The sequence below is a fragment of the Somniosus microcephalus genome, chromosome 15, assembly GCF_052327205.1.
Source record: "Somniosus microcephalus isolate GS21.2 chromosome 15, FLI_Smic_1.0, whole genome shotgun sequence".
Classification (NCBI taxonomy): domain Eukaryota; kingdom Metazoa; phylum Chordata; class Chondrichthyes; order Squaliformes; family Somniosidae; genus Somniosus; species Somniosus microcephalus.
This window is the reverse complement of record NC_141001.1, coordinates 67,454,117-67,471,477: the sequence shown is the minus strand read 5'-3', so window position 1 is coordinate 67,471,477 and position 17,361 is coordinate 67,454,117. Positions and strand designations below refer to the sequence as shown.

At 41.6% G+C, this 17,361-nt stretch overlaps 1 protein-coding gene across 1 annotated transcript in view; it reads left to right on the top strand.

Moving 5' to 3' along the window:
- dennd2b (DENN domain containing 2B) overlaps positions 1-17,361 on the top strand; it is a 247,031-nt gene that overhangs the window by 176,969 nt on the left and 52,701 nt on the right. The window contains exons 11-12 of the mRNA XM_086007944.1: positions 2,603-2,743; positions 5,922-6,070. Coding sequence (XP_085864070.1) covers positions 2,603-2,743; positions 5,922-6,070 — 290 coding nt within the window. The remainder of the gene's footprint in view (positions 1-2,602; positions 2,744-5,921; positions 6,071-17,361) is intronic.

Below are 17,361 nucleotides of genomic sequence, written 5' to 3'. Positions count from 1 at the left end.
TTTCTGTCCCTTAGCCAATTTTGTATCCATGCTGCCACTGTCCCTTTAATCCCATGGGCTTTAACTTTGCTAATAAGTCTATTATGTGCTACTTTGTCAAACGCCTCAGTAAACTAGGATGCATCCTATCCAGACTGGGTGGCATTTCTACTTTGAGGAGTGCCAACTTTTTAAGTACCTCCTCTTTGTCTATTTTTATCCTATCCAATATCGCTACTGCTTCCTCCTTTACTGCTACATTGGCAGCATCCTCTTCTCTAGTGAAGACAGATGCAAAGTACTCATTTAATACCTCAGCCATGCTCACTGCCTCCACAAGAAGATTTCCTTTTTGGTCCCTAATCAGCCCCACCCTTCCTTTGACATTTTTACACTTGATTGTACCTTGTCCTTTTCCATAACCTGATGATATTATGATCACTGTCCACCAAACGCTCTCCTTCTGAAACATGCTCCATTTTCCCCACTTCATTCCCCAGAGCTAGATCCAGCACTGCTTCCTGCCTCATTGGGCTGGAAACACACTGATCAAGAAAGTTCTCTTGTACAAATTTCAGGAATTCCTTCCCCTCTTTGACCTTTACACTGTTACTAGCCCAGTCTATAATAGGATAATTGAAGTCCCCCATTATCACCACTCTGTAGTTCTTGTGCCTTTCTGTAATTTGCCTGCAAATTTTCTCCTCTATCACCTTATCACCATTTGGTGGCCTAAACTATACATCCAGTAACGTATTGGCTCCTCTAGTTTTCATATCTGTGCAATAGCTTTCAGTGATTTCTGTACCTGGACACCCAAATCCCTTTGCTTCTCCACAGTTCCTAGTCTCTCGCCATTAAGAAAATATTCTGATTTGTCTTTCTTGGATCCAAAGTGGATGATCTCACACTTCCCCACATTGAACTTCATTTGCCACAGTTTTGCCTACTCACTTAATCTGTCAATGTTCCTTTGTAACTTCCTGCTCCCATCTACACAACCTCCTCAATGGCCTTCAACTCCCTGTCTGACTTATACAAAATGAAATGGCTTCATTTTTTTCTTTCTTTCATTTGCCAAATGCTGACAAACTTTGCTGAGGAATTTGACACTTGAGATATTATATGATTTTAGTCTTTAGTAATATTCAGAAAGCCAAGACACTAAATATGGCCATGGCTATCTGCCACGCTGCTCTAAATTCCAATTGGTTAACCAGGCACCGGCGAAACATTCAAGCACTGGAACAGTCCAGAGAGGAGCCACAAGGATCCCGAGTTTTAGAGGTCTGAGTTATGAGCAAAAACTGGAAAAATGTATTATAGAGATGCATAAGGTAGTGACTCATATGTAAAAAACATATGATAATTACTTATAATCCAGATAATTACTTTCAACTAAATTGTGAGACTAGGACAAGGTGACACAGGTTCAAACTAGTAAAATGCAAATTTGGACTGATATTAGGAGGTTCTTCACGCAAAGAGCGATCAACACATTGGAATGAATCTCCAGATACAGTAGTTTAGGTGAAAACTCGAAATCATTTAAGAAACAATTGGATACCGCAGTGAGGGTAGGGGAGGAACTTTAAGGTCTTTCTGGATGGATGAACTAGGATGGGCCAAATGGCCTTCCTTATCTGTACATATCTAATGATATTGAGGCAATTAACTGATCTGAATTGCTCTTTACTGGTTCCCGGGGCAGACTGGTTACAAGAGAAATTGAAAGATTACTCGAGCGCCTTAGTGAATGGTTTCATGGTGTTGTATTATTGGCGTGCGTGGGAATTCCGAAGAATCCCTCAACTTTTGCAGGGAGCCAGTCCGCCCCTGCTGGTATCAAATGGAATTTTAAACTGGAATGTTTAGGTCTATACAAATTAAGCTGGTTGTTAGTTTGGAATTTTGTCCAATTTAATTTAAAAGGAAACTCAAGGAAAACCATAAAAGAGGCTTGTACACTTTACTTGCATTTCTGTACCAATCCAAAGCCTACCAATATTTAAGGAACAAAATCATTTTTTTTCCCGTGACCTGCTTCATGTGGCCATTTCAAGAGTAGATATTTCCGTTTAATAAGTGAGACACCATTGAACTAGTTTGAGTGGGACTGTATATAGATTGTACTTGCCCTATGTGGTCGGTGGTCATGAAAGGCGCTATATAAATGCAAGTCTTTCTTCTTTCTTTCTATATTGATTGTACATAGGTACCCACTGCCTACCTTATTTTAAAACCAGTAGTCAGCTTGTTCCTCAGACATCTATGGTCACAATCCCAGGCGATATACTTTTTTATATATACCGGTTAAAATCATTCCTGCCAATACTTCTGGATGCATATACTGGTTGTGCTAGCATTATGTTTTCTAACGCCAATTGCCACATTCACCCTTCCCATCATCAGCCTTCTAAATGTGAAAAATGCAAGTGGGTTCGATAGCTCACCAGCACAGATTGTTTACTCAAAATATTTCTTGAGTGCTCACACAATTCAATTCAATCTGTTTGGTAATACCTAAAGCAAGATTATTAAAAGAATGAATTCTTATGCTGAACAAATAATTGTACAAGAAATTCTTGAATTTTTTTAAACATCTGATGTTGTGCCTGATCAGATTCTGGATGAAGTGGAGAGGAGGCGTGGAATTTCTGCTGCCCTAGTCTATCCATTCATGAGGAGTCTGATGGAGTCGCCCTTCCCTGCACCAGGAAGGACCATACGAGTCAAGACCTTTCTACCAGGAGCTGGAAATGAGGTGTGTAAAGAGTTAAATCTAAAGGGGCCCCTCATATAGTCCAATAGAGAAGATTAAGAATTAGATCAAAGGTTTATGGGCAGCCAACAATGGGCTACTAACTGAGCAAACACCTGTATATAGCACTGAATTTATTGAATGTACTATACTGAGTTGTATCTATAAGACTATCTTTGAGAGCCACACAAAACATTGACTTACTACTTAAGTGCAAGACACTCGGTAAAGAAGAAAATATTCCTTATGATCTCTCTATTGACTAAGAAGTATGTTATATTAGATTAATTTAGGAAAACTGAGGCCTGGCAGTGGGTCACAAGATAGTAATTCGATCAAGCTGTCTGCTAATCACAAACCATGAAAACAAAGCTGAAACAGTTTAATGGCAGTAGAACCGTGAGTCCAAGTAACTGCCTTAAACTCATTGCCAGACATGTGCTATTCCTTATCATGTAATTATAATTAATAGTTACAAAATTAATGTTCTGCTATGTGTTGTGTGTATGCTGTGATGATAGCGATTTAGAAGCTGAAAATGTGGAGTATCACATTATATGCCTTCAGCTCCCCTGTAACAATATACCATTAACACATTGGCCGGAATTTTGCCGGTGCTCAGAGGGCGGGTTCGGAGGTGGGTCCGCTGTCAAAATCTAAAAGATTGACAGCGGGTCGGGATCCCGCACTGAACCCGCCTCCGTGTCAGTTTCTCGTCGCTTAGTGCCTTCCGCTTTGCAGACCCGGCACTAAGCGTTGGGTCATCCAATTGAGATAGTTAAGAGGGTCTTTAAAGGTAGCTGAACAGCATTTTACCACCTTTTAGCCATTTTTCCAACTTTTCCACAAGGTTCCCGTCACTCGGGGATCACGTCAGCTAAGTGTGTCGGGTTCTCTATGACTCTCCATTGTTGTGAATAGGTGATAGCTACAAAGGTGGTATAAAAGCTACCATTTCACACTGGCAAAATTCCGGCCAATGTCAGAAGCTTGAGCCTTCAGGATTTGGAAGACACTTTTGAGCTGTATGCAGTTTGGAAGTGTTTGGAGTAAACTCTCTATCCACTGTCACCTCCTTGGAGCAACCTCTCTCACCATTGACAGATCGCTTCTGTCATCTCAACTTCAGCTGCCATCTATTCCAGCAACATCGGTGCCCTTGAAAAAAATCTCACCTTGGTCCTCTGAATCCCTCCATGATCAGCCCCAACACCATCATCACCAGCCACGCCAGCAGCACCAACAACAACGCCAACCTTCTCCGCAATCACCTGATGCTGCACAGGACACAGGGCATCAGCACACAACCACATTGCTGGCCGGGAGGCCAGGGATGGCCTCACCATGGCCAGATTTACTTCACTTGACGCTGTACACCCTGGCTGCCACATGATGCGCCAAGTTGGCGCCACCCTACACCAGCACCATAAAGCATCCCTACAATATCCAAGCCATTCCTTTCACACTCTTCACCATTGGGGGTGCGGGTGGGGGATGTTATGTCTCACCATTCACTGAAACTCACTAAGACACTTCCAAAGGTGCACACAAATCTGTCCAAGAAGGCAAAGTGTTGAAAATAAAGATTTCAATGTTTGACACCACATTAACAGAAACTTTACATGAACATTGCTTAAAACACCCAAGTGCCTACCCTTGTGTGTTGTTAGTTGGTATGATTGAACTAGGATGAGGGTGAGTGTGAGGGATGGCTAGTGAGATGGGGAAGCGATAATGTAGATAGAGAGGGATGGGTAGAGGTGCAAGGTAAGTTCGTGTGAGTAAGGATGTGCAGCAGTAGGGTAGGGAAGGCAGAGTGATGGGGATGTGATGAGTGGCACAGCAGGATGAGGTTGAGTGTGGCTTGGCAGTAACGTTTCATGTTCTACTGAGATCATTGAAAGGTTGGTGCCACTGCAGCCTGGTCCTCTGACCACAGCCCTGCTTTTGCCCTCCTGTGCAATGTGCAACCAGGCTGCGTTGGTGTCCTGGGGAGGTCTCTTCCACCCATTGGAAGGGAAGAGAACCTCCCTGCATGCTATGACTCCCTCCATAAGCATATGTCGGGAGTCATGGGAGAGCCTGGGTGCAGCCGTGCACCTCTGTGCAGTGCTTGTCAGTGTTTGCAGCACCTCAATGCTGTAGATCACTGACAGATCAACTGTCAAAATCAATGTGGACACGGTCCCTTTAAGGAAACTGGCTGATGACGCGTCATCAGATGACGTCATCAGACCCGCTTCCTTTTAATTGGCCGGGAACCTCACAGGGCGGGCTTAACAAGCCCCATTAGTGCCAAATCACTTGGAGGAGGCGGGACGAAGACGGGAGCATGGTTTGAAGCTGCTACCTACTTCGGCCGCACCGGACTCGCCACGGTTGGCGAAATCGTGGCCATTGTTTCTGTAGCAGATTACCAGCAAATAAAGAACACAGCTGTGGTAAAGCCAAGCAACCAATCAATGGCTGACATTTCAAATAAGACAACAAGGAGGGATCAAAGGTTTTCAAATTGGACAGTCAATATAATTTTTTTTAAAGTTGTGCAGGATTGGTGTTCAGCTGCTAGTTTTTATGGTACATTTGTAATTATGACCTGATACAGTATTTTCTAAAGCATGCTAAAGGTAGCAAGATGTAAGATATTGTTATTCCATCTGGTTCTCTTTGAACTCAGTGTTGGACTTCTGAAAATTGGATTTGGGTTTCTGAATGCAGCCCATGTAAACATAACAGCCTAGAAATTACTATTGGCAATATTAGTGAGCAAATGTTTGAATGGCTTTTCTTTGTGGTTTTAACACCTGTATTAAAATGGTGAACAGAGGAATGTCGTACAATCTTAGAATGGTTACAGCACAGAAGGAGGCCATTCGACCCATCGAGTCCGTGCTGGCTCTCTGCAAGAGCACTTCAGCCAGCCCCACTCCCCCGCCCTTTTCCCTGTAGCCCTGATTATTAAGCATTTATCCACTAATATCAGCAACAGCAATTTCTGGGCTCATATGTTATTTGATATATTAGGGAATATTCCAGTGAAGTCCTATTGCACCTATTTGTTGATCCTAACATTTTGTCACCTCAAAAGCATCATGAACAGTCTCACCTCTGTGCCTCATTTATTTTTCCCAGTCCTTTAGTGGCTGATTCAGCAGTCTGACAGTTGAATTTTCCATTTCAGGTTATTGAGCTTCGACGCCCCATGGACTCGCGATTGGAGCATGTAGATTTTGAATGTCTCTTTCGTTGTCTCAGCATACGTCAAGTTATCAGGGTCTTTGCTTCTCTACTGCTTGAGCGACGGGTGATATTCATCGCAGATAAACTGAGGTAATGGGCACATTCTACAGGGTTGGAATGATATTTTGATTTCTTATATGGATTCCTATGGGCCACTAGGATTCATGGAGGAAGTGCATCACAGACATGGTTCCAAGCAATAACGTTATTTTTTTTTAAAAACTTATAAGCTAGCAGTTATTTTCATGGTATTAGTGGACGAACATAAATTTGGCATTGCTCTGTATCTTATTTCAATGGCGGCATTGCCTGTTTATGGAAAATAGCCCCGTTAAAATTAGAGGCAGAGAAATTACAAACAGCTAAAATCATCAACTGTAGTTTCTAGCCTACTTTTTTTAAAAGAAATTGTTACAAAAGAATAAGGTAAAATATTTTGTTCCCCCTTCACTGACGCACCATTCATTGAGAGAGCAGGCAAATAACCTGCTCTGAGACCTATACCGAAACAAATCAGTGATTGGTAGCCAGGCAATGCGCCAAGAGCAGTGTAGGCTGACTAACCCTCTAATTTCCCATCTCGCTTGTGGGAGAGCCCATCACAAAATGCTCAGAGGCTCCCTTAACAGCCCAGCTAAAAATTACTTCAACAGTTCATGGTCTTATTGTAGGTACTATGCTCCCTGTGTTTAGAGCTCACTTCCTTCCTCCTTTTTGCTTTTATCATATACAAGAAACAAAATGATTTGTCCAGCAATGTTGTCTCTGCGATAACCTCATCTACTCAAAGTTTGTTCATCATCAAAGTATTAAAAAAACTGTAAACCTTTAACGACAGAGAGGCAAATGTTATGGACTGGAAACCTTGTGATGTTTGGTACAGTTTTTGTGCTCTAGATGCAAGTAGAATGTTGGAAAACCCAGCATTGTGTTCTGCGTTTTTGTTTACTGCACTTATCAACAGAAGGAGAAACTTTAAAAGTGATAGGAAAGGAATGTGAGGCATTTCACAGACACAGCCAATGTTGCTGTCATTCCAAACAGGAAATTGAAATTGTTTATGAGGGTAGAGTGGTATTGCACAGAGATAATGAGAGGTTGTCAGTATATGTGTTACTGCCCCTACTGAAGTCTAAAAGTAGTATTGAGTTCATGTGTTTGAAGGAGTCTGCCCCATCTCAGGTCACATTCTAGCACCATGAGGGGACAGACAGAAATTACTTTTTGTTTCCTTTCCATGAGTCTCAATGATTTGGTCTGTGAAAACAATTACTGGCAGATTCACTCTTAATCAGCAGTGCCAAATATGAGCTCTGAAAATATCTCAGTATTAACATTTAATTCCAAACCTAAAGAAAAGAGCTTTCCTTCCCCTCCCTCCCCCAGAGTTTTACAAAAGGATACTGTGCATCGCAGCTTGCTTTTTAAAATTTAATTGATTAAATTTCCTTTGTGCATTATTTTTGGCCACTGATTAATGCGTTAGCATCTAGTTATTTTAGCACAGTTGTTAACCCATTTAAAATATAATACTGTCCACTTTTGCACTTCTAATAGTAGAAAGGGGAAGACTATTTTCTCTTCATTTCCAATGTAAGGAATTTTACAGGCATTGGAGGTTAGAGAGCAGCATATGTACATGTATAAACAATCATATGCACGCTATTACACGTACATGGATAGCTGTTTCCAGCATTCAACATCGGTGGAAGGAGACAGTATAACTATGGTTGTCCACTCTCACAATTGTCTTGCACTTCATATTCCACCATTTAGTGCTGTATAAGTGGAGTTGAAGTAAAATAAACTTAGGCCTTCTCTACCTAGATACTGCAGTACATCCCACTGTGCTGTGCCTGATCTGGAGTGTATGAAGCTGATACTGAGTGCCAAAATTGGAAAACTGTTCCATTCACCAGCATGATATCCCTCATTTTGATGAACCACATATTATACAGCTGTACATTGTATTCTTTTGCAGTGTTATTTAATATATATGTAGTGCTATTTTTGTAAATATACAGTTTCCAGACCATGAGTATTTGTAGGGAAATGGTGTTAGGGAAATTGACGGGATTGAAGGCCAATAAATGCCCAAGGCCTGATAATCTACATCCTAGGGTACTTAAGGAAGTGGCCCTAGAAATAGTAGATGCATTGCTGGTCATCTTCCAAAATTCGATAGACTCTGGAACAGTTCCCATGATTGGAGGGTAGCTAATGTTACCCCACTATTCAAAAAAGGTGGTAGAGAGAAAACGGGGAATTCTAGACCGGTAAGCCTGACATCGGTAGTGGGGAAAATGCTGGAGTCCATTGTAAAAGATGTAATAGCAGAGCACTTGGAAAACAGTGACAGGATCGGACAAAGTCAACGTAGATTTACAAAAGGTAAATTGTGCTTGACTAATCTACTGGAATTTTTTGAGGATGTAACTGGTAGAATAGATAAGGGAGAACCAGTGGATGTGGTGTATTTGGACTTTCAGAAAGCTTTCGATAAGGTCCTGCATAAGAGATTAGCGTGTAAAGTTAAGGCACATGGGATTGGGGGCAAGTTACTGACTTGGATAAAGAACTGGTTGGCAGACAGGAAGCAAAGAGTTGGAATAAACGGCTCTTTTTCCGAGTGGCAGGCAGTGACTAATGGGGTACCGCAGGGATCGGACCTTGGACCTCAGCTATTCACAATATATATAAATGATCTAGATGAGGGAACTAGATGTAATATCTCCAAGTTTGCAGACGACACAAAGCTGGGTGGGCGTGTGTGCTGTGAGGAGGATGCAGAGAAACTCCAGTATGATTTGGACAGGTTGGGTGATTGGTCAGAAGCATGGCAGATGCAGTATAATGTGAATAAATGCGAGGTTATCCACTTTGGTGGCAAAAACAGGAAGGCAGATTATTATCTGAACGGCAATAGATTGGGAGAAGGGGAAGTGCAACGAGACTTGGGTGTCCTTGTGCACCAGTCGCTGAAGGTAAGCATGCAGGTGCAGCAGGCGGTTACGAAGGCAAATGGTATGTTGGCCTTCGTAGCGAGAGGGTTCGAGTACAAGAACAAGGATGTCTTGCTGCAGTTGTACAGGGCCTTGGTGAGACCACACCTTGAGTATTGTGTGCAGTTTTGGTCGCCTTATCTGAGGAAGGATGTTCTTGCCATGGAGGGAGTGCAGTGAAGATTCACCGGACCGATACCTGGGATGGCAGGAATGACGTATGAGGAGAGATTGGGTCGATTGGGCTTATACTCGCTGGAGTTTAGAAGAATGAGAGGGGATCTCATTGAAACTTATAAAATTCTAACAGGACTGGACAGACTGGATGCAGGAAGGATGTTCCTGATGGCCGGGGAGTCCAGAACCAGGGGTCACAGTCTCAGGATAAGGGGTAAGCCATTTAAGACAGAGATGAGGAGGAATTTCTTCACCCAGAGAGTGGTGAATGTGTGGAATTCTCTACCACAGAAGGCAGTGGAGGCCAATTCATTAAATATATTCAAGAAGGAGTTGGATATATTTCTTAAGGCTAAAGGGATCAAGGGATATGGGGAGAAGGCAGGGACAGGGTACCGAATTTGGATGATCAGCCATGATCTCATTGAATGGCGGAGCAGGCTCGAGGGGCTGAATGGCCTACTCCTGCTCCTATCTTCTATGTTTCTATGTTTGTATGAGTAAACACTTCCAGTCCCCTAAATGACATCAATTATAATCAGTACATTGGGGAAATGGGCTTCTGCAGACTGCTACAGAGAATGATAAAGGCAACACAATATGTCTACTAAGTACACCTGGTTTGTGTGCAAACTTTACAGAACCTTTCTTCAGCTTTTTCTCTTTTTAATTGGATAAAAATTAGAGGAGAGCAGCTCAACAACAACACGTTGCATTTATATAGCACCTTTCACATAGAAAAATGCCCCAAGGTGCTTCACAGAAGCAAAATCAGACAAAAATGAACACAGAGCCAAAGAAGGAGATATTAGAAATGGTGACTCAAAGCTTGGTCAAAGATGAAGATTTTAAAGGAGGGTGACATGAATCTTGTCATTCATGTGGAAATGACTTATGAAATAATACTGGGCGGCCTGCTGGTGGCGCTGTCCAAGGAGAGTATAAATACTCGGGCATGGGCCCAACTTGCTCAGGACATTCTTTAACAGGAACTAGTGAAGGACACAACTAGATCTCCATGTTGTAAAACAGTTGATTAAAGCCTTGTTTAATACTCAGACCAAGTGCCTAGTAGTTTTCTTATGTTAGAGGGTATTCCCAAGCTTATGGCCTAGATGGCTCTTCGAAGGCGCAGCCACCAATAGTGGGGCGAAGGGAGCGGGAGATGCGTAATAGGCCACAGTTGGAGGAATACCGAGCTCTTGGAGGTTGTAGGATGTTCAAGAGGTAGGGAGGGGCAAGGCCATGAAGGGATTTGGACATGAGAATGAGAATTTTAAATTGAAGGTGTTGGGGAATCAGTTGCCAATGTAAGTCAGCGAGCACAGGAGTGATGGATGAGTGAGACCTGGTACGGGTTAGGATTCAGATAGCAGAGCTTTGGATGAGACAAAGTTTGTGGAGAGTGGATTTTCCTTTACACTCACACCTGAATTTGGGTGGAATTATGGCAGGGAATAAGGGAAAATTTAGGTGGTGAGGCCCACCACTGCCTCACTGCATTACCTTCCCCCCACCCCCATTGGGATCACCGATGGCAGCTTCCTCCCCACTTGCTGTATGCAAATGTTGATAGAGCTTGGGTCTCTAGTGGATATTCCTCTTGTTTACCTGTGTCATTACCACTTCCCAGGACTGCATGGGGAAAGTGGTCATAGACCCTGGAAGCAGTAGTAATGGAGGGAGAGGGCCTTATGGTGGCCTCCTCTCCATCCATTCTCCTCCCAGCACAATCTGCTGAAGACCCCGGTCTCAATGAAGGCTTTTAGTAGGACACCTCTTCCGATCTACATGGCATTTCTTCCCCTTTAATTGCCTGGTCACCTCTTCTGGTGCTGCAGAGGCAATCCCGCTGCACCACCACTGAGATTTTGTGGTCGGGCAATGGCAGCAGGAATCCCGCTGGGAACCTGCCATGCATATCTGATGAACCCCAACCTCGGAAAGTGGGTGAAGAGATTTAAAAGAGAGGGCAGAAAGACATGGGGAGGGAGGGAGGGAAAGGGAGAGAGAAAGACACTCTGTTGAGTGGTGAATAATGCAAAAGGAGAGGGTCAGGACTCTGGCATTGTTGGAGGGACCGACAAAAGTCCTGACCCAATTGACCACTGCTACTGGGAGGAGAATCCAGACATGCGTCTTCCAGCACGCTGAACTGCATCACCAATTTTTTTTTTAATTCATTCTCGGGATGTGGGTATCACTAGCAGGGCCAGCATTTATTGCCCATCCCTAGTTGCCTGAGAAGGTGATGGTGGGCCTGCTTCAACTGAGTGGTTGTGGTTTGCTAGATAACTTCAGAAGGCAGTTAAGAGTCTGAAAGGATAATTACTAGTCCTAGCCCCTTTCGGGCTACCCCGGATCAGGTGTATTCCCCAGACGTTCACCTTCAACCAAAGTTAGAGGTAGCTGAATCCCAAAGACGCTTAATTGGGTCTAAAGGTCCGGACTATCTCTCCCTAAAGGAAAGGAATGACCTGAAGATGTTACCGTCCTCCAGATAGCACTTTTAATAAGTTTAGCTAGACTGTAACCTTCCAGATATTATGAGGGTCCGGAAAACTCCCCCAGAATTCTGCAACTCCTCACCAAAGAATGTACAGAGATTGAGTTTGTGAGTTTGATACAGAAGTACTATGTCAGACAATTATAAAAATATATAGATTTATTAAAGAACTGACATGTAATTTCAGTAAGTATTTCAATCGCGACATTAACAGTTCCAAGTACAGAAAACTTACAATTCTTATTATCAGAGATCCTTATTCTCAAATCTTAACTTCGTTACATTTTTACATTTCTTAGTCTATTCCAGGATATCCACCAAAATCAAATACATTTACCTTTTTGATCTCCGAGATACAAAGAATTGAAGACTTGCAGAGCTTGCCTCTGAAGCCTGAGAATCGCTTTGCCCCTTCAAGCGAATCTATCTTCCCATTTGAAAGTTCTATATTTATACTCTTTCTCAGTGGTATTTCCTTTGAAGTTTTCTGCTGATGTAAGCTAATTATCTCTAGTCATTCTTCTGTTGACCCCTTCTATTCTTACTGTTAGATCAGCTTGTAGCATTAAGAATTATGTCTCCTGTGTAGGTGTCTCAAGCTTATCATAAAAATGATGTGATGGCTGTGCATCTATTTGATGTCATTCTTACGAAGGTCTTCTGTTTGTATCTTTTGCATTTAGAACACCTTACTTAGGATGATCTATGCAATTCTTAATCACCTCAGCTGGTTGTACCACAGACTCGTGTCTCCGTGTTTCATTTGATGTTATTTTTACAAAGGCATATGTTTCTTTAATTTATGTGATTCTTTCCAAAGTGTTGGTTTATAATACTTAAACTGGGTATGGCTATTGTGTTCTTTCCAAGGCTTCAGACTTTCTCGAACCTTTAACTTTCTACTTCAATAAGGCTATTGTCTCAGTGTCAACAACTTATCTCAAAAGCCTGTATGCTGTTTACAACTTTTGATTGTTGAGGCTTCCAGATTTTCAAACCCAGTTTGTTATGTTTTAATAAAGTCAAAATTCTGTTCATAGGATTGTGTATTTTTCTGAATATGGCATATTACTTCACAAGTCAACCATGTTGATGTTGGACTAGAGTCACCTATAGGCCCGCCCGGGCAAGAACGGCAGGTTTCCCTCCCTAAAGGACATAGTGAACTGGTGGGTTTTTACAACAATCCAACAGCTTCATGGTCATTTTTTACTGGTGCCAGCTTTTTATTCCTGATTTTTTTCAAACTGAATTCAAATTCTCAAACTGCCATGGAGGGATTTGAACTCACATTATCTGGATTATTAGTCCAGTCTACTGGATTACTAGTCCACTGACATAAATACTACTCTACCATATCCTCCATTAAAAGTACTAAAGACATTAAAAAATATATATAAATTAATTAAACAGGAAGAGTGGAAATAGTGCAACTTTAAATAACCCAGACCGGTCCTTGGTCACGAGAAACCTCACAGATGTTCTCTCAGTGGCATTACTGAGCTAAAGCAGAGATTTGGATTGGTTGGTGGAAAGTTTTTTTTGAAGTAGATATCATCTGTACATTGTTTGGAACAGAGTCTAAACAAACACAGGCACGAGGGCCTTCTGACAGCCAATGACGGCATTCGGAAGGTATGTATTTCCCCTTAGAGTTTGTTTTTTTGCTCCCCATATTTGTAGAGGCCCCATTTTTTCTGTCAAACATGTTAGAAATTTGTCCTCATAGTTCATTTGTCCTTGAATTTAATAATTAAAATGGATAGCAACATCTGGAACACATCAAAGAAATATTTCACTTTGGAACTGAAATGTAACAGTTTATTCAGCAATGATTGACCGCTCCAATCTCTTTCCCAACCTGTGTCTTTTGCCATACTATAATTAATTAAAGGGGTTATGAGGGTTAATTAAAGTGGTTTATGATTGATAACAAGTTCTCCCTGAAGATTTCTCTGTAACTTGTCAAGAATTACTGTAACATTTCAGTGTCCAAGTCAAAAGTGTAGGAAGTGCATTTATTTTTAGTTCTCTGAATTTAGAAATGCTTCATAATTGGAAGTAGTGAGTAGCTGTGGTTAGTTGGTTGGTGCTTGTGGGCAGAATGCCACAAAGTGGCAGGAAGGAAAATAGAAAGTGCTACAAAATGCACAGCAGGCCACTCAGAAAATGAAAGAGAAATAAGTATTGTTTTCGATGGGATTCTTTTCCAAAGTGGTAGAATATAGATTCAGGGCTGAAGTTCTTTGCATAGTGAGTTCTGATATTATTCAGACTGTTAGCAATGTATTGCGTGTTGGCTGACGGCTACCTTACAGGGAGAGAGGGGGAAGCTTCAGCCTGATCTTATGGACAGGGACAGAAAATAACTGTCTTCTCACCTTCTATTCTTTCATTGTGAGCTTGATACAGCGGGCCACTAAAAACAACAAACAATGAGGAAATAAACCTTTTATAAAATGTTCTAACGCTTTAATCTGTTTTATAACACATTGGCCTGGAATTTGCAGTTGTAATGATGGCGAAACTGTCAGCACTTGCCATCATTACTGTGTAAAACTGACAGCAACTTCTGGCGTCCGCACATGCGCAGTTAAACACGGAAATCAGAAAACTGCTGTCAGTGATACCCTTCTCCTTCACAGGGTGTGCTGTTGCAGTTTTCACAGATGCAGATCAGTGATTTGATATGAACTTCAACTTTTTACGCACTATGCTCACTGTAAAAACAATTGAAAAGTTAAGCCTATTCAAATGAGGTGTAACTGAGTTATTAACAGCATACTAAGTCATAATTACTGCTGAACAACTTGTTTGGCCCCGAAAAACTAATTAAATATGTGTGGGGTGTCATTCCCTCCATTCCATGATAAAAATGCCATAGATGTTTAAAATAATAAAAATTATTTTTTATTTTATTTTTTAAAGTTTGTAGTATATGATATTTCAGCTTTTATCTTAATCCCATCTGTATGTCCAAATCTTTATTTCGCGCTTTCTAAAATTATTAAAAAGTGAATGATAATCAGTGCTTTTTACTTCCTGGTTTGCTGTCTGAGAATTCTTCAATCTGATTGGCTACTCAGCCTGCTTGATGACTTCACTGTTCCTGGACGCCACAGATCCCCTATAGATGGTGCCAGATTAAAACCAATGTCGGAATAGGGGAAATCGACACCACAGAGCTCGCTAAATCTTTGTAGGTAGCTTTCTTCGAGGTCAGCGGTGAGCGCCAATGTTTCCAGATCTATGGGGATTAATTTATACACAAATTGAATGCCATCAAAAATAAGGACATGAGCATGAAAACAACAAACTTTGGCAATCTATAGGATTTGTACTGACACCTACCCATCTGCTTCTGAAATACTGTGAGGTACGCAGGAATGATGGGCGAATGTAGGAAGCAATGTTTCTCCTAATCTTTTTTTGGGTGCATGGCTCCTTTAAGGGGCTGCGTGGCCCATCACAGTTGCGCGCATGCACAAAATTTAACATTGCAAAAGTCGGTCCCGGACCAGCTTCGAGCGAACATTGACAGGAACTTCATTAAATTAGAGACTAGATTAAAATTGACTCCCTGAGATCTTGGGGGATATTTTAGTTTCAGTTGTTCAGTTTCTTACAGCATTCTGTAGCATTCATGAATGCTACATTGCTGCTGAAATGCTGACATGCTGAGCAGCCAATTATATAGCCTGCCACACGCGAATACTTGTTCAAATCCTGGAGCTGTAAACACATCGCATCACCAAAGCAAAGAATGAATGAGAGAACGATGCAAATGTTAGAAGAAGGGAGAGAAACCAGTACTGAGTAAAATGTGAAAATAGAAGCATGCCCCAAAAAACTGAGACTTCACTGATGATGGAGAAACCATTACCTGGACAGTCCTAGCTGAAGAATAAGGCCTAGAAATTCATCCTGGGTGGTGGCGCAAAATGAGCGGTATCGGATCGGCCATTCGTTATACTCAGCGCCTGCAGTCGATGGACCTGAATATCAGGCGCGGCGTAGCGGGCGGCCAATCCAATACCGCCCGTTGTGCGCCACCGCCCGAGATGAATTTCTAGGCCTAAGTGTGGTAACTTACGTGTGGCAAAGCAGGCTCAAAGAGCCGGATGGCCTACTCCTGCTCCTATTTCTTCTTATCTGACTTGTGGCAGAGCTGGGAAACCATTAGTCAAAGTTACAAAAATGTTATATAGATACCTGGGTAATTACAATGCAATAAATTAATTGAGAGAGTCAGATCATATAATGAACAGGAAATAATACTCAGAAAATGGAATATCTAGGGAATAATGGGGATATTGATTTTTCAGTGTACAATTAAAAAATGATGCACGGATTGCAGTGTCTGATGCTACCACAACCTAAAGAGCAACCCAATCACAACAGTGGTTTATCTATCAAGGTAACATCCAAATTAATTGAAGCTATATATCAAATATTACACATCATACTGATACTGAAGATACAGGATTCAGATATAATATTTGTAACGCCATTTATTTAGAAACATAAGAAAGAGTCAAAGATGAGAAAAGTTCATTTAGGCATGAAACTGGTCCCTCAAATACTCTAATGGACCCAGCCTAACATCCAAATTCATCTTGAACTCCCCTAATGTCTTTGATTTCAGTACCTTCCCTAGTAGGTCATACCAAACAGTTATCATCCTTTTGAGTAAAGACATTTCTTCTAAAATTTAAATTTATTTTCCACTAATTTTAATTTCTGTCCACTTGTTCTACTGTGCTTGCCTGAATTAAAAATAATATCCTAGGCTCACCTTATCTATGCCATTTAAGACTTTGCATACTTCATAAAATCATAAAATCTAGCAGAACAGATGGAGGCTATTCGACCGGTCGTGCTTGTGCCAATTTAGTCCCACACTCCAGCTCTCTCCCCATAACCCTGCAAATTAGTTCTCCAAGTACATGTCCAATTGCCTTTTGAAAGTTCCTCTGGAACCTGACTCCGCCACCCATTCAGGTAATGTATTCCAGATTTTAACAACCCTCTGTGTGAAGAAATTTCCCCTCTAGTTCTTTTGCCAATTATTTTAAGTCAATGACCTTTGGTTACCGACCCACTTACCAGAGGAAACCGTTTCTTCCTACTTGCTCTCTCATAATTTTGAAAACCTTTATTAGATCTCCCCTTAACCTTCTCTACTCTAAGGAGAGCAATCCCAAATTCTCCAATCTCTCCACATAACTGAAGTCCCTCATCCCTGGTACCATCCTGGTAAACCTCCTCCGCACCCTCTCCAAGGCCTTGGCATTCTTCCTAAAGTGTGGTGCCCAGAATTGTACACAATACTCCAGCTGAGGGCTAATCAGAGATTTGTAAAGGTTTAGCAGGACTTACTTGCTTTTGTATTGCAAAGTCAGTTATCCCATTCACTTTCTTAACCGCCTTATGAACTTGCCCTGTCACCTTTAAAGATTTGTGAATATGCACACCCCCCTCTGCTCTTACACTCCCCCCCCCCCCCATAATAGTGCCATTTTATCTTCAATCAGGTCACCCCTTAACTTCCTTGTAGATTGTAAAGTTTACGTTTCTTTAATCTTTCCTCATCTGCTTTACGCAAAATTAAAGGTGCTATAAATGAAAATTGTTGTTTTTTCTATTAAGCTATTACTGGGCAGGTACTCCTCCAACCTACTCCTTTTATATATTTG